This window comes from Cervus elaphus, chromosome 10 (genome assembly GCF_910594005.1).
Source record: "Cervus elaphus chromosome 10, mCerEla1.1, whole genome shotgun sequence".
NCBI lineage: Eukaryota > Metazoa > Chordata > Mammalia > Artiodactyla > Cervidae > Cervus > Cervus elaphus.
In genome coordinates, this window is record NC_057824.1 from 48317699 (window position 1) to 48344579 (window position 26881).

Consider the following 26881-nt stretch of genomic DNA (forward strand, 5'->3'; position numbering starts at 1 on the left):
CCTCATCCTTAGGCCCCAGGCTGATGGGTCTAAAACTGACCATCTCCACTCCCATTTCAGACTGGTTCTGGTCCCCCCCAAACCCTCCATCTCTGGCCTGGCACTCAAGGCCCTCTCAACCCAGCTGGCCTCATTCTCCCACTCCCTGCCCCCAGCCCCCTGCCCCCCCTCACCGGGTCCTCCCACTCACCAGGCATAGCTCATCTGTCTGGCTGCCCACCCAGCTACCCCAGGCACCTGCGGGCCTGGCCAGGCACCAGGCAGGCATCTGAAATGCCTGCTGAGGAGCAAAATCTTAAGGATGTCGCTATCGTCTGTGCAATTGCTATGGTTTCCCCAGTGTCCCACCGAGTCTGGGCTTTCTGGAAGCACCTCTTTGAGTGACAGGCCTGAGGGTCTCACCCTGGAGGTCAGACTGGAGGGTGCCCCTCTTTTCTCTTGACCTCGTGCTGCCGGGCCTCCATACCACACCCCCTGGAGGGCCCTGGGAAATGGCTGTCATCTTTTCCACCGTTCTCCCCTGAATCCACTTTAACCGTGGGGACACCTTGGGAACAGTGCCTGTCATCCATCCTGACTGGGCACAGACCCTTTCGCCCTGTTTCATGCTCTGAGCCCCCATTTCAGCCTTTGGTGCTTTTTGCTTACTCCCCAGCCCAGATTCCTGCTTTGAGCTCTCAGCTGGTAGATCGTTTCAGGAAGGAGGGACAGACGGCTGAAGAATGGCAGACGGCATGTTCAAGTCTCCATCCCACCCACGAGGCCACCTCTGAACCCTTCCACTGAGGCAGCAAGGATGAAGCCTCAGGCTTGGGGGTTTTGCCAGGGGGGAGACCCCAGCTGATGGAGAGGCAGATGGTAGCCAAACAGAGCTCTCACCAGCCCCCTGTCCTCTGCCCAGCCTGACCCTCACCCCAAACCATGGCTCTATGGGATGGGGGCTTGCACTTGGCCTGGCATAGACCCCAGCCCCCCAGGGCCAAAAGCACAGAGGGGTTCCAGCCACAAGGATGGGGACGCCAGAAGCTGAGTTATGGGCTGTTCTGAGCACCAGCCTGGTTGGTACTCCCTCACCGTGGTGGCAGGAGTGAAGCCAGGTCACTTCCTGGTCATCGTAGGAGTAGGGACTGGGTAACTCAGGCAGCAAAGCTCTGGGTGCCCCCCAGGGGTGCTGCAGCCCCGCATATGGGGGAGGGCTTGCAGGGGTGGTCCCAGGAGGATGAACTGCCTGGGGCTCTGAGATGCACATGGATGCGGGCCCTGCAGGAGCACTCCTGGGCAGAGGGACCATAGGTCTGTGTCTCCAGGTGGGAAGGCTGAGTTTGTACGGGGGGAGGGGGTGGGGGCTTTGACTCAGCAGAACAAGCTTCTTCTCAGGGAGACCACTGCCCCGGGGTGGGGTGCTGGGACCTGGAGCTGGCCGGGTCTCCAGGTGGGAGCCACAGCCGGACCTCCGCCTGCAGGGGAGCAGGGGCGGGTCGGAGGTCCTCTGGGCCACATACAAGTTTGAATCTAGACGAAAGGTGAGAAACCCAGCCTCTCCCACTGCCCAGTCCCCCAGTGGGATAGTGCAGAGAATTCTTGTCCACACTGCCAGGACCTCAGTGAGGAAGCCAAAGCCTGTTCCCTCTCCTCTCCAGGGTCCCGCTCTCACGTGGCCCCACTGTGTCACTCCTCATCTTTCCTCTGCCCTTCCCACCTCCCATTCTTACCCCCAAAGCTCAACTCCACCTCTGGCCCAGCTCTGCCAAAGCCCCCTCCCCAATCCCTGTGGGCCTCTTGGGCCCAGCGCTTTATCTCTGCACCTCCTTTCAGGTACTGCCGCCGGCTGTCTTCTGACCTCACTCGCCCAACGGGGAAGCCGGGCGCCCTGAGACACAGCTGGGTGGTGGACGCTCCCCAGGGAGCCGGTGTGCGGCGCCCCCTCCTCCCCGCCAGGCCCGGGAGGAGCGCGGGCCGGGCAAGGATGACAGGAGAGCCAGGTGCAGTCCCTAAAACAGGCTCTTTAATAACATTATGTCTTCATTGAAGAGCTTCGCTTTTTCCACCCAGCGCCGGGTGGGGCGCGGGGGCCGGCAGGGTCCGGCTTTGGACGCCCGTGGGCCATCGCCCGTGCTCGGGGGGCGGGTCCGGTGGCCCCAGGGCCTTGGCGCCGGCGAGCCCGCCTAGTAGAAGGAGTATTGGTTCTCCACGGCCCGCGTGTGGCCCCGGGCGCCCTCGCCCGGCCCGGCCTCGGGGGGCTCTTCGGCGCCCCCGCCCGCCGCCTCCAGCAGGCGCTCCGCGCTGTTGCTGCGGCTGCGGGCGCTCAGGGGGCCCTCGGCGGCAGGGCGCGGAGCGCCGGGCACCGACGCGGCCGAAGACGACGAGGCGGACGAGGACGAGGCGCCGCCGGCCTCCGAAGGCGAGGCGGGCGGGCAGGCGGCCGCGGCGAGGCTGGAGAAGTAGTGCTGGCCGGCCGGCTCGCTCCAGCAGGCGGGCGGTGGGGGCGCGGCGCTGGGCGAGGGCCCCGGGTCTGCAACGGGAGACCGCGGGCGTCAGGGCCGAGCCCGGGTCCTTCCTCCTTCCACGCTACCCCACCAGCGTGCAGGCAAGGGCCAGCGCCCCAGGAACGGGTGACCTAGCATCACACAGGGAGGCCCAGACCCCAGATCCCGCGCTGCTAGTTCCAGCCCACCTCCTAGAGAAAAGTCCTGGGTATAGGTGGCTGTGGCTCAGACGATAAAGAAATTCGCCTGCAAATGCAGGAGACCCGGGTTCGATCCCTGGTAGGGAAGATCCCCTGGAGGAGGGCATGGCAACCCCACTCCAGTATTCTCGCCTGGAGTATCCCATGGACAGAGGAGCCTGGCGGGCTTCAGTCCATGGGGTCACAAAGAGTCGGACACGACTGACACTTTGCATTTTTCGTAGGTGCGGCGGACACACCAACGCGGAAGCCGCGTGCCCCGCACCTTCACTCACCTCTGCCAGGCTGCCTTCTTTACCAGCTCGGCGCTCAGCCCCACCCGTGCCGGATCTAAGGGACTCCACCCACTTCCGGGATGCCCGCGGGCGCCCCCCTCCGCCCGCCAGGAATTTACTCCGGACACGGATCCGCGGGGGCTGTCTCTTTCCCTCCCACCCGGCTGGTCCAGGTGGCTTACAACAGGTACCAGACCTGGCTGGTGCTCTTCCCGCGGGGGCTAGCAGGGTGACGCCCTCCCCTACTGCCCACCCGTCTGTCTGCCCGGGCCGGGTTAGGGGCGTCTTACCAGGCGGGGGGCCCTGGGCCCGCACATAGCTGCGGAGGGTGATGTCGGCAGAACCCCCGGACTCCAGCGGGATGGGGTGGGTGTGGAAGTGGCGGAGCATGTCGAGCACAGACTGGAACCACAGGTGCTGCACGTGGCACTGCCCGTGGCCGTTCAAGGACAGGCGCAGGTGCTGTGGGCAGAGATGGGCGTGGTCAGTGGGGAGGAGGGAGGGGTGTCTTGGGTCCACCCCCTGCTTGGCAAGTGCCTCTGAAGGTCAGGGGGAGGGCCAGGTCTCACAGAGGCCATATGCGGCCTCAGGGCGAGGGCCTCTCACCCGGGAGGCCCATCTCGGGAGGGGGAGGGTCACGCCGGTGGCGGTGATGGGCATGAGGGCCACGGGGCCGGGGGGCGGGGGGCTGGAGGGGGGATGCATTCGTCCCTATACAGGGAGCACCTGCATCAGGGCCTTCACGCACCCGCTTCATCCCTAGTCTCCAGAGGCCCTAGAAGGCAGAGATGCCGTGTTTTGTTTGTATTAATTGCTCAGTCGTGTCTGACTCTTTGTGACCCCATGGACTGCAGTCGGGAGGCTCCTCTGTCCACGGGGTTCTCCAGGCAAAATGCTCGAGTGAGGTAGCCATTCCCTTCTCCAGAGGATCTTCCCAACCCAGCGATGGAACCTGGGTCTCCTGCATTGCAGGTGGATTCTTTACTGTCTGAGCCATCAGGGAAGCCCAGAGATTCCGTGTTAGAAACGGGGAAACCGAGGCACAGGGCGGGCGGGACTCACCCACAGCCACTGGCATTGAGCTAAGAAAACTCATGTTGGGGTGACTCTCTCAGCCCAGCTAGGGGTCTGCTGGCCTTCCCTGCCCAGCTAAGGTCCAGAAGGCTGGAAGCAACCCCAGGCTGATTTGGGGGGAGCACCGCCACAGGTGCCACTCATCCAAGCTGTGGGGGTGGGGCGGGGAGTGGGAGGAGCCCGGGGAACTGGGCCCATCTGGGCCAGGCACCGCAGGGAGAGAGAGGGGCCCCAGGCGTGTGGTCTTGAGTGGTGGGTGAGCCACAGGGCTCTGACTTCAGCCAGTTTTTGCTCCGTATGTATCCCACACGGGGAAGAGTGGCTGTCCCTGGGGTGTATGTGGCAAGAAGGGGGGTGATAGGAGGGTTTCAGGGTATGCCTGTGATGGGGAGCTGGCCTGGGCACCTACGAACAGGAGAGAGAAGCCCTGGCGGGGAGGGAAGTGTTCCATGGTGGGGCCGGCGCTGCCCAGGGAGCCGGGGGCGGGGGTGGGTGGGGTGCGGTCTGAGCCGTGCCAGCCCAGGCTTGGGACATTGGCCCAGTGCAGGCCTGGAGCGGGAGTCCTGGGGTCCCCCCTCCTCTGGTGGGGACTGACGGGAACTGTGTCCTGGGAGGAGCCAAGGCTGGGTCTGTTTCCTTATCGGAAACTTGAGAAGAGGGGGGTTGAGGTTCCTGCCCACTCTAACCATCCCCGCCCCCCAACAATCACTGGACCTTCTGTCGTTTTTTGCCTTTGCGCCTTAGGCATTATTAGCACACAGTGCCCTTCCTCCAGAGCCCGCCATCTGGGCTTGGCCCTGCCCTGTCTGAACCACCCTTTCACTAGTCTTCACCTCAAGGATTCCCCATCCATCGCGTGTCTCAGGTCAAGCTCCTTTCCTACTCTGGCTGGTGGGGTCAGGAGCCTCCCGGTGCCCTCTGCCCCCTAAAGCCCTCTTGCCCAACCCCTCCCCTGCCTGGTTCTCTGGGGCCCACTGTGTGGTTCCCTGCCACACCCCGTGGCCTGGTCTGAGCACAGGCCTGGCCCGGATTGGCGCCCAGGAGGGGCTGGTGAGCTGTGCTGAGCAGGGAAGAAGAGTGGCTGTGTGGGGTGGGAGGGGCGATGGTTGACCCCAGCCCCTGTATTCAGGTGGCTCCCAGTGGAGACCCTCAGAAGCCCCAGTGCTACGTGATCCCCAATGCACAGGGTCAAAGTCAGACCCTCAGAAGGGCCCAGCCTCCTGTGGGTTCAGCCACAGGCAGGACCCCATCGGCTCGTGGAGAAGCCACAGCTGGGGCAGCCTGCAGCCCCAGGAGGGAGGCGGGTGACCGGAAACACGGCCAGGAGCAGGCCTGGCCCGTGGAAAGCCATGCCGCCCCCACCCCCAAGGAGCCTACTGCCTGGCATGGGTGCAGCCTCAGGGCTACCCCAGGCCCCCCCACCGACCCCGGGCTGGAGGCTTCCCCTGTGTGCGCCCCCCAGCCCCACTTCCCCAACTTGCCTTGGCCTTGCCCTGGAAGTTGAAGGTCAGCACGTACTCCCCGGGCCGGGTCTCACTCTGGCGGATCACAAAGAGGCCGTGGTTCCGGGGCCCGCCCGCCAGCACCAGCTGAGCCGCCTTGACCCGCGACAGCGTCCCGTGGAACCAGGGGTAGTCGGAGAGCTCCAGCTCGGCCTCGGCCTGGGCCTCCGGCTCCGCTGCCTCCTCCGCTGCAGAGGAGGGGACAGAGTGAGGGGCGTGGGGACGGAGGGGCCACAAGAAGAACACCGATGGGTCATCTCGATCAGCTTGTTGGGTTTTTGCAGGTAAGATGCTCTTAGAATAACTGAGAATGAGGCATGGAGCTGACCCGGCCCACTAAATGTATCAGGTAAACTGAGGCACAGAGAGGAGAAAATGATAGCCTGAGAGGGTAGGCTTAAACTGACAAGTCTGGTTTAGCAAATAGCTTAATGATAAGAATGTATCAAATGAGGGAATGGGAGCCTCTTGCCTCATTAATAGCAAGGAGCCAATGGTTTCTGTTCTCATTCAAGAGATATTAAACGTCCTTGCACCTCATGAACCAGTAACGAAAGTCCTCGATAGCCCCAGCTGGTGCAGACTTCAGGCTATCTGCTTGTATGTATAACATCAGAAGATGCTTATTTCACAATCACTGAGCAGTTTGCTCTGGAAAAAATTGGTAGGGTTGCTTAATTTCCTGGGGTCACTCTTAAGTCAGCAACAAACTTGGGAACAAATCAAGTGTCTTTGTCCCCATCCCCCTGGTTCTGACCCTTGGAACCCCTTTCCGTGAGAGTTTTCTACTTAAACCGGGGCCCATGGGAGGAGTCAGGCTCCTGGCCGGGCCTGCAAAAGCCAAAACCACCGAGTTGCTGTGCAAAGGACCCAGGGGGATGAAAGGTCACAGCTTCGGAGGCTCAGGAAGGGCTTGGGAGGGGTCTGTGGGCTGGGCGGGGCCCCGGGAGGCGGGCAGGAAGGGCAGGGCCCCATTGCACCTGTGTTGTTGCTGCCGCTGCCTCCCGGGGACTCCAGAGTCTCCAGGAAGGTCTCCAACGGGACGTGGACCAGGGATTCTCCGACAGCCTCTCGAGCGCGGCTGTGTGGGGCTGTCACCACGGCTGCCGTTGTCTCTGGGGGCCGGGGCAGGTCCACTGCTGGGGAAGCGGCAGGTGAGAAACGTGTGTGTCTGTCAGGCCACCTTGGAGCAACCGCCGCCTCCAGCCCTGCCCTCCACTGCTCCAGCCGGTTCTGTGCCCACCTACCCTCCGTCAGGAGCTCACAGCTGCAGGAGGCCACGCGGCTGGCCAGACAGCCTCCCCGGGCACAGGAGGGCTCCGCGTCTTCCTCGCTGTCCCTGTGAGGCAAGAAAGCCCAACCGTGTCCGGCCGCGGGACTCTGACTCCGACCGCGGTCTGCTCACAGAGCCAGGCAGAGGCTGACTGTCCCGCGGCCAGCATCTGCTCTGTCTGGCTCGCCTGGGTCCCTCTGCCTCCGAGTCCACGCGATCACACCCTCGGCTTGCTCAGTGGCCACCACGTGAGTGACCGGGCCATATGGACAGGTCTCCAAGTGGGCGCAGCCATCCCCTAACCCTCAAGAGACGCTGTCCTCCTCTGAGGATCCCACCGAGGACCTCCTCTGGGGGCGGTACATGGGTGGGCGGGGCCTGTGCCGGCCCCGCCCCCTCCCCCAGGCCTTTGTCTCCCCATCTGTGTCGGCTCTAAAACACCCGCAAAGTGAGGTTCACCTTCACGGGGGCGAGGCAAAGAGTGTGCGGAGCAGATGGCTGGGAGGGTGGCAGGGGAGGGATTAGAACCACTTCGGGGATGGGGGGGGCGGCGCCTGGGAGGCGCTCCGGACTTTAATTGTGCTTCCTTAAATGAAGCTGTTAATTAGAAAGCAGCAGCCCCTCCCCCCGGGGCTTGGCTCACCCCATTAGCCAGGGGAGCCGCTGCCAACTGCTCAGCCGGCCGCCCTGCCCGCCCCTCCTACTCCTGGCCTGGGGAACCTCTCCCGGATGGCGCAGCCGGCCTCCCTGCTGTCCTTCTGTCCCCGGTTTATTACTAGCCATGGCTCCCCGCTGCCCAGACCTACCCGCTTTCCCGGCTCTCTCTCGCTGAAGGCCCGGCCTCATTAGCTCTAACTCCAGCCACCCGAGGGCGCTGACATTCCCCGCGAGTCCCAGGCCTCCGCGCTCCTCCACTGCCCTCCTCCGCCCCCAGCCCCCTCTGCCTGGCTCAGGCCCCCCTTTCTTTAAGCCTCAGAGAAAGGGCCCCTCTACCACTACAGCTTCTCTGAACCCCAGGACTGGGTTAGGGGGCCTCCCCTTTGGTCCTCCATCCCTGGCCCTTTGGGCTCACCGCGTCACTACCCATCTATCATCGATCTCCTCATGGTTTCAGCCTCCCCTGGGAGTGAGAACAAGATGATTCAACTGCCCTCCAGGCCCCCGGACCCTGAATCTACAGAGCCTGCTGGGACTGGAGGTGTGGGGAGAGGGAGGGTCTGGGCCAGCACCCACCTGGATTACACTGCCGTGAGAAGGGCCCATTTCTCAAGCTCAGCTCCTGCCCTCACCAGGAAGCTGCTCCCGGTGAAGGCTCCACCCAGGGCGCAGCCCCGCTAGGCCCCCCCACCCCGTCTGCCCATCCCAGGGGTCTCACCCGGGGTCTGCGCAGCCCTGGATGTCAGCCACCCACGAGTGCTTCTGGAGGGAGTCGATGGTCTCCAGGATGTACTCTGCTCCATTCTCCACCTGGGGAGGGGGGCGACGAGAGTCCAGAGGCTCACCCCGCCCCTCCCGCAGGGGGAGATCCCTGGTCTGAGCAGCTGGGAAGACAGTGGGGTCCCCGGTGGAGGGCAGCCCACATGGGCAGCAGGCCCTCCCCTCCCCCGCTGGGGATCACGGGGATGACTGAGGTCATCCTCGGGCCCCACGGATGCAGCCCCCGCCCCCAGGAGGCTGTGCTGGCTGGGTAAAGGCTGGGGTCGGGGTGGGAGAAGGGCATCACAATCCTCAGTCTGTGGGGGGCCAGCAGGCCCAGCCCCGAGTGGTGGGCTCACCCACCTTTGCACCTGGAACTCCGCCTCTGCGGCCACGCCCCAGGGATAAGCAGCCTCCAGAAGGGAAGCAGGAGGAGAAAGCCCGACCCAGTGGGTGATCAGGCACACACACTGTCTGATGAACTCTTCCCAACAGCCCCGGGAGAGAGAGGCGACACTTTCCCCATTGTACAGATGGGAAGACTGAGGTTCAGAGAGGTCCGCTAAGTGGCTGAGTCACACAAGCGCTCAGTGGTGGCGTTGGGACCCAAACCCAGGTCTCTAATGCCAAGGTCTGGCCTCCGAGTTTCTTGTTTAGTAAAGAGCAGTGGGATTCCCATCCCATCAGAGCTTGGAACTGACTTCCACCCTGCTCTGAACTGATGGGGAAACTGAGGCCCAGAGGTTGGTGGTTGAGGCCCAGGTGGTTGCCGTGGCCCCGGGACTCCTGAGCCTACTCAGAGACACAGAGGCCACCCAGCTGTCAGGAGCAAGGCTCTGACCTATCTCAGCCAGCAGATGAGAGAGCCAGGCAGGGAGGGGCCGTGTCCTCAGCCCCCAGACTGGGTGACTCAGGGTCTGGGGTTGGCAAATGTTTGTTAAATGAATAAAGGAGTTCATGATTAAACAAACAGGGCCGAGTAAAAACATAAACCCAACTGGGCCACTGGAGAGGAGGCGGGGTGGCTGGGGGGAGGGGGGCGCCCCTCCATGCAGCTTCGGGTGGGTGGAACCAGGCCTCCTTGGGGACTTGGCCTCACAAACACCCTCTGATTCTCCAAAGAGGCTCGGGGCCACAGCCCTGGCAGCCCAGAGCCGTGTCCTCAGCAACCCGAGCAGGCCACCCTGGCGATGCGGGGCCTGGGAAAAGGATGGGCAGGCCCCAAACTCACTGGGGTGCCTCCCTGGCCACCCTCAGGGCCTTTGTGCCATTGGTGGGGCCGGGCGGGTTCCCACACTCCAGGGCTGGTGACAGGGGCATTTGCATAACCGCTGCAGGCTGGCTACCAGTTCCTGCCTGTGGGGTGGATGCGGCGCGGGACTCCAGTGGGGGAAGGGGGAAGGGAGGAAGTGAAACTCAGGTCCTTCCCCCTGGCCCAGGAGGAAATGGGAATGGGGACCCACTTGGTGGACAACACCTGGGCCACTTCGCTCTGGAGCTCAGGCCAGGATTCACGTCCTAGCTGTGTGCTTGACATCTGTGGAGGGTGCTGGGACCCCCACCCCCCAATCTGGGGCTCCCTGCCCCCACCCTGCTGCTGGCCCTTCACCCTCACCCACACAAGGGGTCTTCGGGACCAGGGGTGAGGCTCACCTTCAGCACGAACGTGTTGTCCTTCTCTGGCATCTCCAGGGGCATGGTGGTACGGACCTCGATGATGGCCGACAGAGGGATGCTGACTTTGGGCCTGGAGGCCTGACGAAGGGGCGGTGAGACAGTGGCCCCAGGGCCTGCTGAAGTCCTCTCTCCCCTCCCCCACTCCCAGAGGTCAGAGCTGCCCTCAGCTGAGGATGCCAGGCAGCCCTGGGGTGGAGGTGTCTCAGTCCCCATTTCACAGATGGGTAAGTTGATGGTGTTCCTGGGAAATGGAGGGACCTCCCCACATAGTCACAGACAGAGCTGGGATGGACATGGGTCTCCCACCTCCGAGCTCTGAGGGGGGCAAGCTCTGCCCCAGTCACCCTTCCGCCCAGCACACCCACCAGATCTGTGGTTTTTACATTTTTCACCTTGACCTATGCTAAGAAATACATCTGACATGGTGACACCTAGGTAAAAATATCTCTGAGACACACGTTTCACCAGATAATATTTACTCTGACTGTGTGTGATGGAGTGTGACATTTTCTATTCTATTCTAGTTCATTAAAAAAAAAAAAAGGTTCGTCTCCTCCTTCAGATTAGATTTACCACAGTACAGGGTTGGAGACCCTGACGCGGACTGGGATTCCTGGAATCAGGCAGGGCCGTGTCTCAAGGTGGAAGAAAAGAGGCCAGTGTGGGATTTGACCAAGGTGAGCTGGCAGGACTCCCCAGGAGGGCCGCTCTGTGCCTGCCCCCCATCTCCTGGCCCTGGTCCTAAGGCCCCCCGGGCTGGCCTGAGACAGATTCCTGGCAAAGCTTGAGCTCTGGGACAGGGACTTCTCTTAGGAGGAAAGGGAAGGGCCCCACATTGGGTGGGCAGGCGGGTGGGGGTTCCTGGCAGTGCTGGCTGCCGTCCAGCGGGCGTCGGGCTGGGCTCGGGGTGGTGACTGTGGGCTCGCTGACCGCAGCAGGCCCTCGTGCCAGCCGGCCAGGCGGGGCCCACGGTCCTGGAGCGGGTGGAACAGACAGGTCCACAGAGAAAAGCCGGACTGGGCTCCTGCTGGCCAGAGGTGCTGAATCCTCCGCCTGGCCTTGGAGGCCCGTCTGCCTTTCCCTTTGCTCCAGCTCACTGTTCCCACTTGCGTGGATGGAACTATCAGCCTGTTTCACGCCCCAAGTGAAAGTGTTAACTGCTCAGTCGTGTCTGACTCTTTGCGACCCCATGGACTGTGGCCTGCCAGGCTCCTCCATCCACGGGACTTCCCAGGCAGGAATACTGGAGTGGGTTGCTATTTCCTTCTCCACTGATGACCCCAGGCCTTGGCTTAGGCAGCCTGAGTCTCCAGCAATGCCTGTCCTGGGGCCCTGTCCACCGGTCAACACTTCTGCAGCCTAGGCTTCTCCTCCTCGGGGCCCCCAGAGCATCCTGCACCAACTCCATTGAGGTTGACCCTCCAGCCCAGCAAATACCAGCTTCCTGGTGGTTCCCCGATGGCAGGGGGCCAGCAACACTGCTTCCTGGGGCCAGGCCTAGGGCTATGAGGGGACCCAGGGTTCAGGAGACTTTTCCTGCAGGGCGGGTGAGGGGGCTGGGGGTCTGACACACGGGGCCGTATGAAAGGGCACTCTGAGGGTCCCGGAAACAGTCCCTGAGCCTGCAGACCCCAAGCCCCCATCTGCTCCAAGGGTGCAGCTAGGCCTCCAGGGGCGAGAGGAGGAAGAGCTCTGGACCGTGGGTGGGTGAACAGGACTCAAAGGCGGGAGGAGTGTCAGCCAGGACTTCCTGTGGGGTGCATACATCCTAGACCAAACTCATCTGGGAAACAGGATCTGACCCCTCACCAGGCCTGCTCCCCCTTCCCACAAAGTCGCTCCTGAATTCGCAAATATTTGCATGAAAAATGGAGGGTCTGAGGCCAGATCAGGGGTTGGGAACCCACTAGCCTTTCTCAGAGGTTGGGAAGGTGATCTCTCAGAGGTTGGGAACGTGGCCCCCCAGGAACCCCGCCCTCTGCCAGCGGTGAGCAGTGGGCTCAGGAGGGGCTCATGCAGGGGGCACCAGCTGTTGCATCTGCTCCCTCGAGGGCAGCTATTTTCAGCCGGGCAGCTGTGGCTGCCACTCAGGGTGCAGAGGCGCTCAGGCCCTGCCCTGTGGGTGACCCTGGGCAAGTCCCATCCCGCCTCCCACCCTCACCGGGCCTCGGTCTCCCTGTCTGAGGAGCGGTGGCGTTGGGCTTAGTGGTCTGTGATTCTCTCAGGGACCTAAAGGTGGGGCCTGGGCAGGCAGAAAGCCCTTGGGAAGTCTGGGGGGTCCTGGGACTTGGAGAGAAAGCGCTTCAGAGAGTAGGGTGTCCCCCTAGGAAATCACCTTTCCTATGGCTCATGGGCCCCAGACCTTGGGGAGCCCACCCCATCCACCTCCAGGGGAGAAAGGCAAGGAGGAGGATAGGGAGTCCAGGCAGACAGGGGGGTGGGGAAGGAGGCGAGGCTCAGGGTGACTAAAGGCACTAGGGACAGGGTGGGCCCAGAGGTGGGTGAGGGCCCTGGGCGTTCTCGGGGCTGCCGCACCAGCACACGCTCCCGCCTCTGAGCTCCCAGGACCACCAGGATGATGGGTATAATTAGCTCAGCTCTGCCACCCACCAGCTCTGTGACTCTGGGCTGGCCACGCCCCCTCCCGGAGTTTCCCTTTTTCTCTTCTGTGACCTGGGGACCATTGATGCCCACTTGCTGGGGTCCTGGGAGGATGACGGATCTCAGAAAGTGGGCACAATTGTTAGTTATTCCCCCCTTCCAAACGAGGCAGGTTTGCCCCCTCTTCCCCCAGCCCCGCCCACCCCAGGTGACCCCAAACTGCCCATAGGGCTTTGGCGGTGACCGCCAGGAGGAGGGGAGGGCGTGGTGCGCTCAGGCGAGCAGCATGCTGCTAAGGGCAAGAAACTTAGCTCCTGAAACCTGGACCAGAGGAAGCCACCCGGGCCCGGGCTGGGCTGGAGCCTGGCAGCCAGGCAGATGTCTCCTGAGCCAGACTGCAGACCTCCGGCAGGCCCTGAGTGTGCCAATGTCAGTCCTTGTCTGCTTCTCTGGGGAGGCTCCAGCCACCCAGGGGTTCCAGGTGAGGAAGACACGAGTCCAGGCAGCCAGGCTCTCCAGTACCCCAAGAACAGCACCCAGAACCCCTTCTGTAGCCAGAGGGCCCTTCTGACCCCTCGCAGGCTTGAGGGATGCTTGAGGGATGACTTGTGGGGTGGGGGGCCGGCACCCCAGGCTCCTGACCCGGAATACTCTATTTTGCCGGCCAGCTAAGACAGAGGGGTGCTGGATGCCTGGTCCTCCACGATCTCCCAGGGCAAAGGGGGTGGGCAACTCACCTTGGGTGGCACGAAGAACTCCAGGCGGAAGCGCTCGCCCGCCACGGCCCTGCGCAGGAGCAAGCGACACTTCTGCCACTGGGCGGCGCCCCCGGGGCCCGAGGCCGCGTCGTCCGCCACCATGAAGCGCAGCGCGCCCTCGCGCTGGATGTCCACCAGCTCCACCTTGGCCGCCAGCGTCCGCGACAGCCGCAGGCGCCGCATCCACTTGTCGCGCGCCTCGGCCGGGGGCTCGGCGGCGCGCGGGGCGGCGTCGGGCTCGGGGGAGGCGCGCCGGTGCCACATGTCGCGCACGCCGTCCACCACGCACAGGCTCATGTTGCGCAGCGAGAAGCCCTTGCGGACGCGGGCCTTGGCCGCTGCGGTCGCCGACACGTCCTCCGAGCTCCGCGAGTGGCCGTAGGGCGCGGCCTTGAGCGCTGGGGGCCCCGCGGGCCCGGGCTCCATGGCGTCCGGGGGCTCGGCCGCCCCTCGCGGCGGCGCCGGCCCGGCCACCAGCACGCGGCGCACCTCCTCACTGAACACGTCCAGGAAGTTGGCGGCGAAGTGGCGGGAGAAGGAGGCGCCGGCGTCGGGCGTGTCGTAGGCCGGGTTGTCCCGCAGGAAGCGGCAGAACTTGTGCGCGAAGTCCACGGCGGCCGCCTGCGCGTGCAGCTCGCAGAACTGCCGCCAGTCCGGGACCGGCACCGGGACCGGGACCGGGGCGGCACCATTCATGGCTCCCGTCCCATCGCAGCCCGCGGAGGCTGCGGGCGAGAGCAACCGGTGAGTCAACTTCCGACCCCTGGGGAGCGCCCACCCGCTGCCGCTTCCCGGGACTGTGTGAGCCGCCTTTCCCGGCAGCACCAGTGTGTGAGGACCACCAGGGAGGTGGGACATGTGTCTGCAGGAGGGGGGGACCCCGCCCCCTCCATTCACTCTCCCCAAACAGCAGTCCCAGGGAACCCCAAGGCCATTCCTGGGTCTGGCGCAGGAGGCCGGGATGACAGGTGCTTTCAAGTGGGGTCCCTAATGAGCCTCCAGCGACCCTCTTCTGAGGGTCCCTAAAGTTCGGAGGGCAGGAAAAAGTCATGCACAGTCCTCTTGGCACTACCCTTGAAATTTGCCAAGAACACCACTCCTCCACTCACTGCCATCCAGGCTGCTGTCCAGGGACCCAAGCAACCCCTTCTCCACCAGCAGTACTTTAGCAGCCTCTTCACTGCCCTCCCTCTGTGCCTCCACCCCCCCCTCCCCGGAAATTGATCTTATCCCCCATAGCCTGTTCTCCACCCAGAAACCCAGTCATCATTTCTAAAATGAAAGACAGATCAGGCCCTCCCCTGCTCAGAACCCTGCAATGGCTCCCGCTCCATCAAAGAAAAAGCCACTGGCCCCCCACACCTCCTGTGACCTGCCTCCATCTGACTCCCCGTGTTTATCTCCCACAACTCTACCTGTTGCCCACTCTGCTCAGGTCCCACCCGAGCCCCACCCCAGGGCCTCTGCACTTGTGATTTTCTCTTGAACGTGCCCGGAAAGTCCTTTCCCTCACACTGCCTCATGTCCTCCAGGTTTCTGCTCAAATACCATCTTGCCTGATAGCTTTTCTTGACCATCACTCTATTTAGAACAAGAAGGTCTCAGGACTTCCCTGGTGGTCCAGTGGATAAGACCTCATACTCCCTCTGCAGGAGGTGTGGGCTGGATCCCTAGTCAGGGAACTAGGATCCTGTGTGCTTACTTTTCTGCAGTGTGTGTCTCCATCTCATGCTGTTTATCCATTTGCTTGGTTGTGTTGTCTCCCAGGCACCCCACCCCATCCCGCCCTGCACCACACCCTCCCCTGAAAATGCCACCTCCACGAGGCAGCAGTCTTGACATCTTCTAAGTGGCTGTGTCCCCAGTGTTGGGCACGTGGCAGGCACTCAGTCAACACTGAATGAATGAATGAATGGATGAATGTGTTCAACACACCAGGCAAGTCACACCTGTCACTGCCCAAGCCCTCACATGGGGCGAGAGAACACACAGCTTGTTAGTGACAAGTCTGGGATTCTCACGCTGACTCAGAGACTTCGAGGGTCATCTCCCAGTGTGGATCCAATATGACTAGCTTTTCACATTGGCCTGGAAGGTGCTGCCTCTTCATACTTCTTACCATTATGGTGGACTGACTACCTTCTCTAATTGTTCCCGTGTGTGTGTGTGTGTGTGTGTGTGTGTGTGCGCGCGCGCACGCGCATGTGTGCATGCGTGCTCAGTTGTGTCTGCCTCTTATGACCCCATGGACTGTAGCCAGCTCTGTCCATTGGAACTCCCAGGCCAGAATACTGGAGTGGGTAGCTATTTCCTCCTCTAGGGGATCTTCCCAACCCAGGGATCGAACTTGGGTCTCCTGCATTGCAGGCAGATTCTTTACCATCTGAGCCACCAGGGAAGCCCTGTTTCCTCCTGAACCCCATCCAAATCGGACCTTCTTGAAGAGGCCCGAATCCAGGAATCCCAGCTTCCGCCTCCTGTCCCCAGGCCCCTCCACCCTTGCTCACTTGAGATGGCCAGACTGCATGGTGTCTAGTCATCATAGGGCCCTGCCTCCTCATCCCTGAGTGGCACCCCTCCTGGGGGCACAGGCCATTCATTCTGTTTATGCATCTCCCCCTGCAACAGGCCAGGGTGAAAATCACTGGAGAAAAAGTGGGGTGATGTGGACCTACCTGCCCTGCCATGGGGAGCCCCTGTCTGGGGGGGCCGGTGGGTGCAAGGGGAACTGAGACGGGGGGTTCTGCCCTCACCTGCCTTCCCAGGATCCCCACGATTCCCGGCCCGGCCCTTCCCTCGCAGCTCCTGGGAGCACCATCTCATCTGTCCTCTGGGATCCAAGCTGTGTAATTAAACACCGGGTAAAAATAGCTCCCCTACTTCTGTGAGATCATCCTCAGGGCCTCTGGGCCATGGGGCACTGGGGGATTCCCTCTCACCTGGGGGGCTACCTCGGCCTTCGACCTGCACTCCGTAACCACAGCACAGCCCCGGGGAGGCAACAGGCCACGTGAGGAGGCCACTGAGCCCGGAAGACAGTTTTCCAAACCAGCGGGTCGCCTCAGAGACTCCCAGCCCAGCATTCAGGGGGAGAGGAGCAGGGAGTTAGGAAGGCTTCCTGCCAGCAAAGGGGACCAAGAGTGACCTCCCTGCAGGCATGAGCAGTAACCTGGAGGGAGGCTTTTCAGGACATAGGAGAGGGGCTGGGGGAGAAGGCGGGCTGAGGCACCCGTGAGCTTGGTTCACGCTGGGCCTTTCCCCTGCCCTGCCCTTCCTCCCTTCTCATCTGGCTAATGCCCACTCAGCCCTCAAGAATGAATTCGGGGGCCACTTCCTCCAGGAAGCCTTCCCTGACCTCCCCCTGCCTCCCCAGCCCAGGCTGAGCTCCCACAGTCCCCTCCTGTGTGTCCCGCTATCGAGGTGCTAAGGGTAGAGTGTCCCAGGCGTCTGTGTCCGCCCGTCTCCCGTCTACCACAGGCACTCCTCGGGGGCAGAAGGCGGGCCTGAGTCATATACCAGGAGTGAGGGTGGGGCAGGAACGCGCCTGCCACCATCACTGGGGCCTCGCCCGACCTGGGGTGAGGAGGCCTTTCTGGGGGTGGGATGGGGACACAGGGCCCTGAGGCTGAGCGTGGGAAGCCCGGCCCTGGGCTCCGAGGCCATCCAGTGACCCAGCAAGGTAGCGCTCCCAACAGGGTGCATCGATATTCCCTCTTCCACTGCAACCACCAAGAGGGTCAGACCAGGTGAGAGGGCAGCCTGGGAGGGGCTCGCCCCTTAGCCGGCAGCAGGTGAGGACGCCCCCCACCTGCTCACAGGGCAGCTGGGGGCAGGGAAGAAGCCGGTCCCACAGCCTCGAGCTCAGGCATCGATCCCGTGCCCCGCGTCTTCTGGCTGGCCCAGAGTCCTCTTAGCAAGGAGACGGGTGAATGCGGGGACAGGAGCTGCAGGAGAGGCTCTTGAAATGGGGAGGGGGCCCAGCTGGGCCTCACTGGAGGCAGGGGCAGGACTCAGGGAGGAGTCTGCCAAGAGCAGGGGGCGACGGCCATGCCCTGGGCAGGGGCTGGCCTGGGAAGCGCCGACACTGGCCCTGCCTTGCCCTCCCCTCCTCCCCGCCCCAACCACTTGCTGGCGGCTCAGGAGCCCATGGGCCCGATGCCCGGACCAGCAGCCCTCGAGGTCCCCTGGGTCCAGCCGGGGCTACGCAGAAGTGACAGGGGTGGTACGGCCAGGGGTAAAAGCCACGGGCAGCGGGCCAGCAGGGAGCCCCGGCGCTAGTCACAGGCATGGCTCCCTGTGAGAGGAAGGCTGCGAGCCACACGGAAGAGGGCTCAGCGCCAGCAGGGACACTGGAGCGCTGTCCCCAACTGCCCGGGGGCCCAGAACTGGCAGAGACAGAGTGCCGTGACTTTGCTCAACTGGGCTCCAGGCCTGACGTCTTTGCTCTCTGGGTGAGGGCTGCTGACCTCACCTCCAACTTCTGGGCCTGTTTCCTCACTTTAAGAGTGAGGATGAGGGACTTCCCTGGCACCACAGTGGTTAAGAATCTGCCTTCCAATGCAGGGGACACGGGTTCGATCCCTGGTCGGGGAACTAAGATCCCACATGCTGGTGGGTTTCCCCTATGGCTCAGAGGTAAAGAATCCACCAGCAATGCGGGTTCGACCCCTGGGTCGGGAAGATCCCCTGGAGGAGGGCATGGCAACCCACTCCAGTATTCTTGCCTGGAGAATCCCATAGACAGAGAAGCCTGGCGGGCTATAGTCCACGGGGTCACAAAGAGTCGGACGTGACTGAGCCACTGAGCGTGCATGCACGCTACGGGGCAACTAAGCCCACGTGCTGTGAGAGAGCCCCACGTGCCACAACTAAGACCCGATGCAATCAAATAAATATTAAAAAGAAAATGAGGCTGAGGGACTACCCTTCACTGGAAGGACAGCACAGGAGGTGGTCTCTGCAGTATTCTGATCCATGTGTCCCTGTGGGCAGGGCTGGGGCTCCCCTCACCTCTGGGTGGAGCCAGGAGGTAGTCTCCAGGGACCAGCCAGGGTGACTCCCGATCAGTCATTCTGGAGGGGACCACAGGCCCAGGGGTGGGAAAAGCAGAGCTTCAGGGGGAGGGGACCCCGGAGGTCCCAGAAGCAGGGTGGGTGCCGTCACTGGCCCCCATGGTGTGGGCTGGCGGGCAAGGTTTGTGGGCTGAACCCAGCGGGCCCGGGGCTCCACCGTCTCCAGCAGCTCCGCAGGAATTCCCTCCTCCGTCTCTGCCTGCGTGGCTCTCCAGCCGGCTGGACCTTCTGCCTCACTCGGCTGACTATTCAAATTCTGCACCCTCTCCGGGCTGTGTAAAAACCCTCTCCTCTTCCAGGAAGCCTTCCCGGACGCCAGCCCTTCCATCCTGAGCTCCCATGGTCCCCGTGGTTCTCGGCCCTCCTGCTTCTGTGAGCAGGGTCCTCCCCTCCCCCTTTTCTGGCCCCAGGGAGCCAGAAGGAACTTGCCCAGTCAGCTTGGGACAGCCATGGGCTGGGCAGTGGGAGATCCGGGCTGTGTCTCAGGCCAGGCTGTGTCTCCCGAGCACTTGGCTCCCCGTCCATAAAGTGGGGTGCAGGAGCAGTGGCCTCCAGGGGCCCCTGACTTTCACGGCCCTTGACCCTGAAGGCCAGGGTCCCACAGTCCCTCCAGGGGTGGGACCGGGGACAGGCAGGAGGTTGTCTCTCGCCTTCATGGGCTTCTCCTGTGAGGACTGGGATGGAGACCAAGGGAGTCCCACCCCACCTGGTCTGGGCATAAGGCGGTGGCCCCCCACTCCCCCAAGGGCCCTAGGTGGGCAGACCACCCTCCCCAATCTATCGCCCTGGGGTATTTCCAGGCCCAGCCAGGCTGTCTGGCTTCTCCTCCTGGAAAAAAATGTTTTCTGTTCCCATCATCCAAGGGCCGGAGGGCGATGGGATGGGGCTTCAGGGAGGCAGGGCAGGGTAGGGGTGGGCGGGGAGGGGAAGCCTAATCGTGTCCCTGCCTGGTGCCTTTCCAAGCCGTGGACTCTCCTCACCCCTCTGCCAAGAACCCAGAAGGGAGAATCCCCCAACCCCCACCCCGGTTAGATGCTGGGGAGAGGGGGCGGCTGGCCTTCCGGTGGTAAAAATAGCGCTGACAATTGGAAAAGGGAAAAAAAAAAGAAAACCAGCCATCAGCCCCCAGTGGCACGCAGTTCCGGACCCCTTGGCCAGGTCATTCCTTAAAATATTAATGAGGCGGCCTAGTCACCCCGCTAATGGGCCGGCGACCAATCGATCGGCTGCACGGTGGGCAAGCGGTCTGGAGGGCGGGGAGGCACCAGCAGGGCCCAGGGCCACACTTGTGGGGGGAGGGGGGTGTTCCTGGGAGCCCCAGCTGGAGCTGGCCTCCCTACTGCCCGAGACCCCTGAGGAAGGGACAGCGGCCCCGCAGAGCAAACCAGCCACCCAGCAAGGCTGCCTCCTGGGCGGGGGGCAGGGCCTGAGTGGCATGCACTCATCCTCTGTGCTCTGTTCTGGGCTGGGCAGTGCCCGCCCCTTCCCCTGCCATGAACCACTCACAATGGGGAAACTGAGGCCTCCTCCTGGGGCCCCTCCAACACAAGAAGAGGAGACAGGGTCTCCCTTGGCTGCTCCCTGCCTTCCAGGAAGCCGGCCCCAACCATGCTCACTGATGTCCTGTCCTCTGGGCATCTCAGGACCTGGCCCGGCCCAGCTGACTGTGCACTTTACCACCACGGCTCCTTCCAGCTGCCTTCGTGGCCTCCTGGGAGCGTATCCCCCAGCCCTCTCTCTGCATCCCGTCTCCTGCAGCACAGGCAACCTTCGGGCCCTCAGAAGGTGCCCCGCAGGGCAGGCTCTGAACCAAGGCCGCCTGCGAGAGGGAGGTGCGGCTGGAAGTCCCAGACCTTCCCCACCCAGGATACGTGTGCTGACCTGCGACCCTGGCAGGAGGCAGAAGTGGGTGTGACTTCTGGTCTTGATGCTCTTGACTGGGTGGGGACTTTGCTGCAGAGTGGGTGTGGGGAGGAGGGCGCTCTGATTAGTGACAGCAGGGACAGGTGTGGATGAAGAGCCCTCTTAATACCGTACGCCGGTATGTGTGTGTGGTGGGGGAGTGGGGAGCAGCTCGGGACTCAGGTGGTCTGGCTTTTCCGAGCATCAGTTTCCATAGCTGTAAAGTGGGACCGGTCTTGCTCGCCCATGCAGACCTGCCTGCTCCTGGTCCAAGGCCGGTCGGAGGAGCATCTCAGGGAGGTGCCTGTTAAAAGCCCTGTGGCGTCACACCTGCCACACAGCTCCCAGCCTTTGCCACCGTGGGACCGGGGAAGCCCTTCCGCTGAGCCCCCAGGATGTACCAATGCCCCTGACCTTGAGAAGCGCTGCTGGCTCTGGGACCTGCAGACCTCCAGTCCTAGGGAGCCCCCAGAGCTGCAGCCGACAGCTGCTCGCATCACAGGGGCCCCGTGGCCGGGGCATCTCCCCTCCTCCACATCTGACCGTTTGACACATGGAACAGCGGAATGGTTAAAAGCCTAAGGTCTGGAGCCAGACCAGCTGGGTTTGAATCCCAGCTCCTCCACTTCTGCGCTGTGTGACTCAGCCTCTGGGGGACCTCAGTTTCCTCATTCGTCACATCAGCGGGTAAAATAGCACTGACCTCAAAGGGCCGTCATGAGGATTAAATAAGCAATTTGTTTAAAAATCAAAGCTCCTTGGCTTCTACTTCCTAAATGTCTTGTGTTCATTCCCTCTTTTCCTCCCACTCCTCTGGGCAGAGGACTCCTCCCGAACCTCCTTGTTTCTCGAGATCACCACCCCGTGCCCCAGCCCCCTGACTAATCCAGGCTCCACAGGGGGGCCCAGGTCATCTTCCTGGATGTAGGATCAGGACCCACATCCAGCGGGGCTATGCCCCTGCCCTCACGTCCTCCTCCCTGCCAGGAAGGGAGGATTCTCCCCTCACATAAATGAGGAAGTGAGGTTCTGGGAAGGGAGGTGACTGGTCCCCCATTCCCGGGTGTGCCCTGTGTGGGTCGGGAGCCACGCTGGCAGGTCCAGGGTCACAGATGGGTGAGAGGAGTCGTGTGGAGCCAGGTTCGGGTCTGTCCCTCTCTACAGCACATGCTGCTCCCAACAGGGCCCTGTCCCTGGGGAACCCTCACTCTGAGGGCACAGTAGGGGGACCCAGGTCCCGCCCTGGAAAAGGAGGTGGCCATCTGACTCCTGGAGGAGGCGGCAGGGGAAGTCAGGGCTGGGCTGCAGGAAGCCAGTGTCAGAGGAGCAGGGAGCAGGGCCCAGGACAAGACGCTGTGTCAGGGCCGGGGGCTTAGGAGGGGAGCCTGTCCTCCTTCAGGAGCGCCTGGTGCTGGACAGTTCCTGGACGGCTCCGGAGGTGGAGAGCAGGCTGGGATGGCTCTAGCTGCCCGCGCCCTGCCCTCCTGGGGGTGCGGAGCAGACGCACCAACCCCTCTCCAGCCTTGACCTGGGCTTCACGCAGTCTCTCCTCTCCCAGTGTTAGGGATCTCACCTAGGCCCCGATTCACACCCCACCCAGACCTCCCAGGGCCGTGGCCCAGCCCCCGAAAACTGCCGGACACCCTCTTCAACCCCTACCACTCAGCCCACCAATCTGCCTTCTGGCTTTATCACGACACACACACCTCAGACTCCTGAGACCTCAGCAGCTCCCCTCGGTTGAGTATCCTAGACCTCTGGGTACTGCGAAAGCTTACAGAGCTTCCCTGGGCATGTGGGCAACAGATCTCCCAGCCTGGCTGATCTCCAGGCACCTCAAACTCACCACATCCAAGTTCTAATACATCCTCTTCCTCCAACCCCTGCTTGTCCACTGCTTGGGGTCTCAATACACAGCCTGGCATCTCCTCACCTGCTCCTCTTCCCCAGTAGCTGATGGGTCCCCGAGCCCAAGGAATCTCTTTTGTCTCTGCCCGACCCCCCCCATCCCTCCACAACACCGTACGGCTGCACCCTGTCTTCACCAGACCGTGAGCCCCAGCTGGGTGTTACACCAGCCCCCAGGTGGGCCCTAGACACAGAGGGTTGGAAGTTTCTGGAGAATGGAGCCCAAACCGGAGGAGCCCAAAGATGCTGTACTCCCACACATGGCTCTGCCCAAAACCAGGTGTGGCTGTGACCTCCCCTAGATATTGAAGAGTCACCCTGCCGTCCCCTGGGACAGAGCGTAGCCATTAAAACAGACCCACCCAGGTGAGGCGGGGGAAGAGAAACCGCCCCAGTTCCCAAAGTGGCCATCGCCCCTCCAGTCCTACACGGACAGTGAAGGAGCAGGAAGCGAGGCTGGCTCTAAGACTGGATCTTTGAATGCCATGGGGACAGCAGGCAGGAGGCCCAAGGTCCCTAAACCCCCAGTTTCCTACAACCCAGAATAGATAGGCAGTGCAAGGGGTAGGAACCGGATTCTTGTCAGAGAGGTGGTTTGGAAGCTTGGCTTATTGGTTGAGTGACTTTGGACAAATCATTTCACTTCCTTGAATCTGTTTCCTTCTCTGCAACATGGGGATAATAATAGTACCAAGCCCCAGGGTTGTTGTGAAGATTACATGAAAAACAGCACGGATGCCCTCAACCAGCATCAGTCAGCTCGAAACCAAACCCTCAGCCCTGGGAGTGGGGTGGGAGGGTTCCACCTGGGGGGGGGGGTCCCACCCCCCAGGGAAGTTCACCCTTTGGTGTGTGCTCCCTAGGAGACCCACAAAGCAGGGAGGAGGGGGTTAGAAAAAATTTTAAACAGGTTTTTTTTTTTTTTCAGAGTAAGGGTAAGAAGAAAAGCATATGCGTTAACTCTTGATCACTTAGACCCAGTTATCCCCAGCTGCCTGCCCATCCTCACTCACGCCCTCTAGAGGCGGAGAGGAGGAGAGGGAGGCGGCTAGTGGGAACCTGTCGCCCAAACCCCACAAACACCCTGAACACTTCTGCCCCCCACTGCCAGACGTCCCCCAAAGTTCTTAGAGCGGACAGGTTCTAGGTCACTCCCAGTCAACTGGCCTCCTTGATGGAGCGGGGAGGCCAGGATGGAAGAGATCTGTTCAAAGTTGGAGGCAGGGATGGGAGGGTTGAGATCATCCTCCCCTCCCAACAGAGGCAACCAAAGCCTCTTAGGGTAAACACCCCCTGGCTCCTCCGACTCTCTCAGGGGTGCCCATTCACCCCATGCTCAGCGACCTGTGTTGGCGGGGGCAACTTCTGCTAGTCACCCAGCTAGGAGGGAGGCACCACCATCCCCATTTTACTGGGTAGACGATGGAGGCTCAAAGGGCAGACAGTGGAGGGTTCACTCCAGGTTTGACTCCCAACCCTGAGGCTCTCCCCGGCACCAACTGGCTTATCTTTGTTCCCGGATCACTCTCGAGGCTGTCCAGTACGCCCCGCGCGGTTCTGGAGGGGTCCCAGTCATTGCAGACCTCTCCCCGCTGAAGACCGCACTTCGTGGGCCGCTGGGGTCCTCGCCTCTGCCCGGTCTCGGCCCGCTGGCTGGCGCGGTGCGGGGCTCCGCGCCGCCCGCAGGTTCATCAATGGCGAGGCCGGAGGGCCTGAATGGAGGGCACGAACCCGCCCCTTCTTAAAGGAGCCGGCCTCTCCCGCACCCGCAGCGATCCTCCCCACACTACCAAGGGCTGCCGGAGAGCTCCCGGGGTGGGCGGGTCGGGAACCGAGACCGTGAGAAAGAAGGCCAGGGCCAGATGGAGGGCGTGCCGGCCGGGCGACGCCGATCTGGACAGGGTCCCTCCTGTGGCCCGCACCCTCATTTCAGGTTGGCCTTCCCCCCGCCCCCGCAGCCTGGGGCAGAGACCCCCAACGCTCCGCCCTCCACCCCAAGCCCTGGTCAGAGACCCCCTCCTCCAGGGGGCCCACCGAGCTCGCCCACCACCGGGCCTCGGCCCTGGGAAGGGGCAGGGGGCGCAGCTGCTCCGGAGGCGGCTCGGCCCCTCCCGCCACTCCCGCCCAGCCCGGGCTGGGGCGGGGGGCGGGGGGCGCGTCTAGAAGCCGATCTCCGCCGGGGGCGCATCTCCTCCGTCGCGTTCCCTCCCACCCGCGCACACAAAGACAACACGCGCGGACCGGGGCGCGTGGGGCCGCGCTTCCCGGAGCAGCGGTGCGCACACAACACGCTCGCCCTCAGGGACCGACCGGGTTCAGAGTGATGGACTGGGGGGACGAGGGAACTGGGAGGACAAGCAGGCCGTACCTACAGGCGCGCAGCTGCGGCCGAGCGGGCCGGGGCGCCGGCGGAGCGCTGCCCGGACCGCGGCCGGCCTCCCGGGGCCCGGCGGCTCATGGCCCGCGGCGGGTTCAGGCTCCCTCCGGGCGGCAGCTGGCGTTGGCGGCGGCTCCTCCCTCCGTCGTCCACAACCTCGAAGGCTCGTGCGCTCCTCGCTGGCCCGGCGCGGCCCGGGCTCGGCTCTCTTGGCGGCGGAGCTCCGCGCGCTCCGAGCTCAGCCCCGCGCGGCGCGCGCGCCCCCCCGTTCCCGCTCCTACCCTCCGCCCGTGCGGCGCGCGCCCTCCCGGCCCCACCCCCGCCGCGAGCTCCGCCCCCTCCCGCCGCGCCGGCCCCGCCCCCGCCGCGCCCCCCGCCCTCCGCGTAGCCTGTTCGGCGCCCGCAGCTGCTGCTCGCTGCCTCCGGTGGCGGCGGCTGGGCGGCCCAGCCTTGGGGCCCAGAGGGGTTAGGAACTGGCCTGCAGCCACCCCATTCAGAGCGACAGTCCGCGGTTGCCCTTCCTCGCGGAGCGGGCTCCGGGCCAGGCGCCGAAATTCCACCCCGCGGCCCTAGCGGAGGCGTCCCGGGGAGTCCGGGATGGTGGCCCCGGGCGCGCGGCCGGTGGGGGCCGGCTGGGTGGCCTGAGTTAAGTGGAGTGTCTGGGGCGTGGGCGCTCCTCGGGGACGGGCGCCCGGCGGGGACCCGGGACCCTCCGGCGTGGGGACAATGGGAGTCTCGAGAAAGCCCAGATGTCGCAACGGGGGGAAGTCGACGTCTGGTTCTCATAAATCCGGACGGCGAGCACCACGCCCCCTCCCCTCAGCGCTTTCAGTGCCGGAAATCGCCCAGGGCAACAGGGCAGAGAAAACCCAAGCAAGGTTCCCACCTCCCCATCTTCACAGTCATGGGGACACTGGCGCCACATGGGGAAGGTCTTCAGAGGTCACACACGGGGCTGGTGGGGGCGGGGCGGAGACACAGCCCTGTCTTCCTCACCCCTAGTTGGTTCTGCAGCCCCCCAAACCTGGGGCGTATGTTACTGCAGATCTCAGTCTGGATTAAAAAAAAGACCGCTGCTGGCCTTTGCAAAAACTTGTGGACTGACTGCTGGTGAGCTGGGAGTCTCCAGGAGGCTTCCTGGAAGAGCCAGAGGGGCTCCTGCAGGCCTGGAAGTCATCCAGGAGGAGCAGAAGGGCATCAGTGTGAGAAGTGTGGAAGCTGGCTCAGAGATCAGACCTAGGGCTTGCTCCCTGGGGGCGCGGGACTCCTCCCCCGCCTCCCTTATTGCCCACACCCCAGGCCCTCAGCCCCCACTGGCAGGAGATCTCCATCTCCCGGCCCTTGCTAAGCCTCTGCAGCCCCACGTCTGGCTGTTCTGTGATCTGCTGTGGTCTCCCAGGAGCTGTGGCTGGGAGCTGCCTCCATCTGTTACCCGCCCCCACCCATGTTGACCTCTGACCTTTGTAGAGAGCCCTTTAACCTTTCCCAAAGGTTTCACATCTCTGATTTCCCAGGATGCAGAAGAGGCAAAGAAGGGTTTTTAGCCCAGTCTTGAGGATGAAAAGGGTGGGGCCTCAAGAGGAGCCATAGGTTGATGAAGGTGGAGTTGGCCCCAAGGCCTTGCCTCCTGCCTGCCAGCCCTGGGTTCCTTCCACAGTGGCGCTAAAGCAAGGCAGGCCTGGTCTGAGGCCCTGGTACCTGGCCCCTACCCTTCCATATGCAGACTGGCCACTATCTCGCCAGGACCTGCCTAGCAAACCCTTGAAAGCTTAGGCGCAGTGCAGACCAGCCATCCTTTGGAGCTACACAGAGGCCTGGACATCCGGCTGGCTGGGCTGGGATTCAGACCTTTGAATAGGGCTGGAAGGGGTGTGGGAGTAAGGCGGTGGGTGGGAGGGTGACTGCCTGCAGAGTGGTAAAGAGGGAGGGAGGCCCCACACTGGGCGGCCTGGCTGTGGACCCCACCCTCCTGGGAGGTGAGAGAGCCTGCCCACACCCCCACACCTGAACTAACCTGGTTCCGAGTGCTGGGCTGAGCTCCACTGGTGGCCAGTCATTGGCCAGGGAGGGTCATGGAGTGTGGAGCCCTAGGCAGGACAATAGCGCGGATACCCAGGGAGGAGGAAGTAAGGGGGACTCCGATCTACAAGAAGGAACTGGTGGGAGAAGTGGAAGTGGCTGGGGCGGGGAAAGAAGGTGGGGGGTGTGTGTGTGATTAGCCAAGAGTAGCTTTGTCCTGGGGACAGGAATGAGGGTCAGGGAGGAGAGGTCCATCTCGGGTCCCCAAGGGTGGCAGGTTCTGGGGCGTTTGAGAAAGTCCTGATGGGGGAAGTGATGTGTGCTGGGGGTGGGACCCCAAA

At 63.0% G+C, this 26881-nt stretch overlaps 1 protein-coding gene across 7 annotated transcripts; it reads right to left on the reverse strand.

The window, feature by feature from the left end:
* Positions 1-1983: 1983 nt before the first annotated feature.
* Positions 1984-26670, reverse strand: SH2B2 (SH2B adaptor protein 2). 7 transcript variants are annotated; one of them, XM_043915061.1, is made up of 9 exons: positions 26536-26670; positions 13242-13987; positions 9880-9981; positions 8186-8277; positions 6785-6876; positions 6518-6676; positions 5517-5725; positions 3252-3423; positions 1984-2512 (listed from the first exon to the last, which is right to left on the reverse strand). In XM_043915061.1, the coding sequence occupies exons 1-9, from the start codon at positions 26576-26578 to the stop codon at positions 2166-2168; spliced, it is 1962 nt and encodes a 653-aa protein (XP_043770996.1). In that variant the 5' UTR covers positions 26579-26670; the 3' UTR covers positions 1984-2165. The 7 variants fall into 7 exon arrangements, with proteins under 7 accessions (XP_043770996.1, XP_043770997.1, XP_043770998.1 ...); XM_043915062.1 differs by lacking the exon at positions 26536-26670 and adding an exon at positions 24517-24877; XM_043915063.1 differs by lacking the exon at positions 26536-26670 and adding an exon at positions 24513-24755.
* Positions 26671-26881: the final 211 nt, after the last annotated feature.

Bases quoted from the DNA above. Each gene is read 5' to 3' on its own strand.
- SH2B2 (XM_043915057.1), bottom strand. From the start codon at position 14,120: ATGTCCCACCTCCCTGGTGGTCCTCACACACTGGTGCTGCCGGGAAAG. The intron at 8,278-9,879 runs GTGAGCCTCACC...CCCCCTCCCCAG, and splicing joins ACAACACGTTCGTGCTGAAG to GTGGAGAATGGAGCAGAGTA. The intron at 3,424-5,516 runs GCAAGTTGGGGA...CTCTGCCCACAG, and splicing joins ACTTCCAGGGCAAGGCCAAG to CACCTGCGCCTGTCCTTGAA.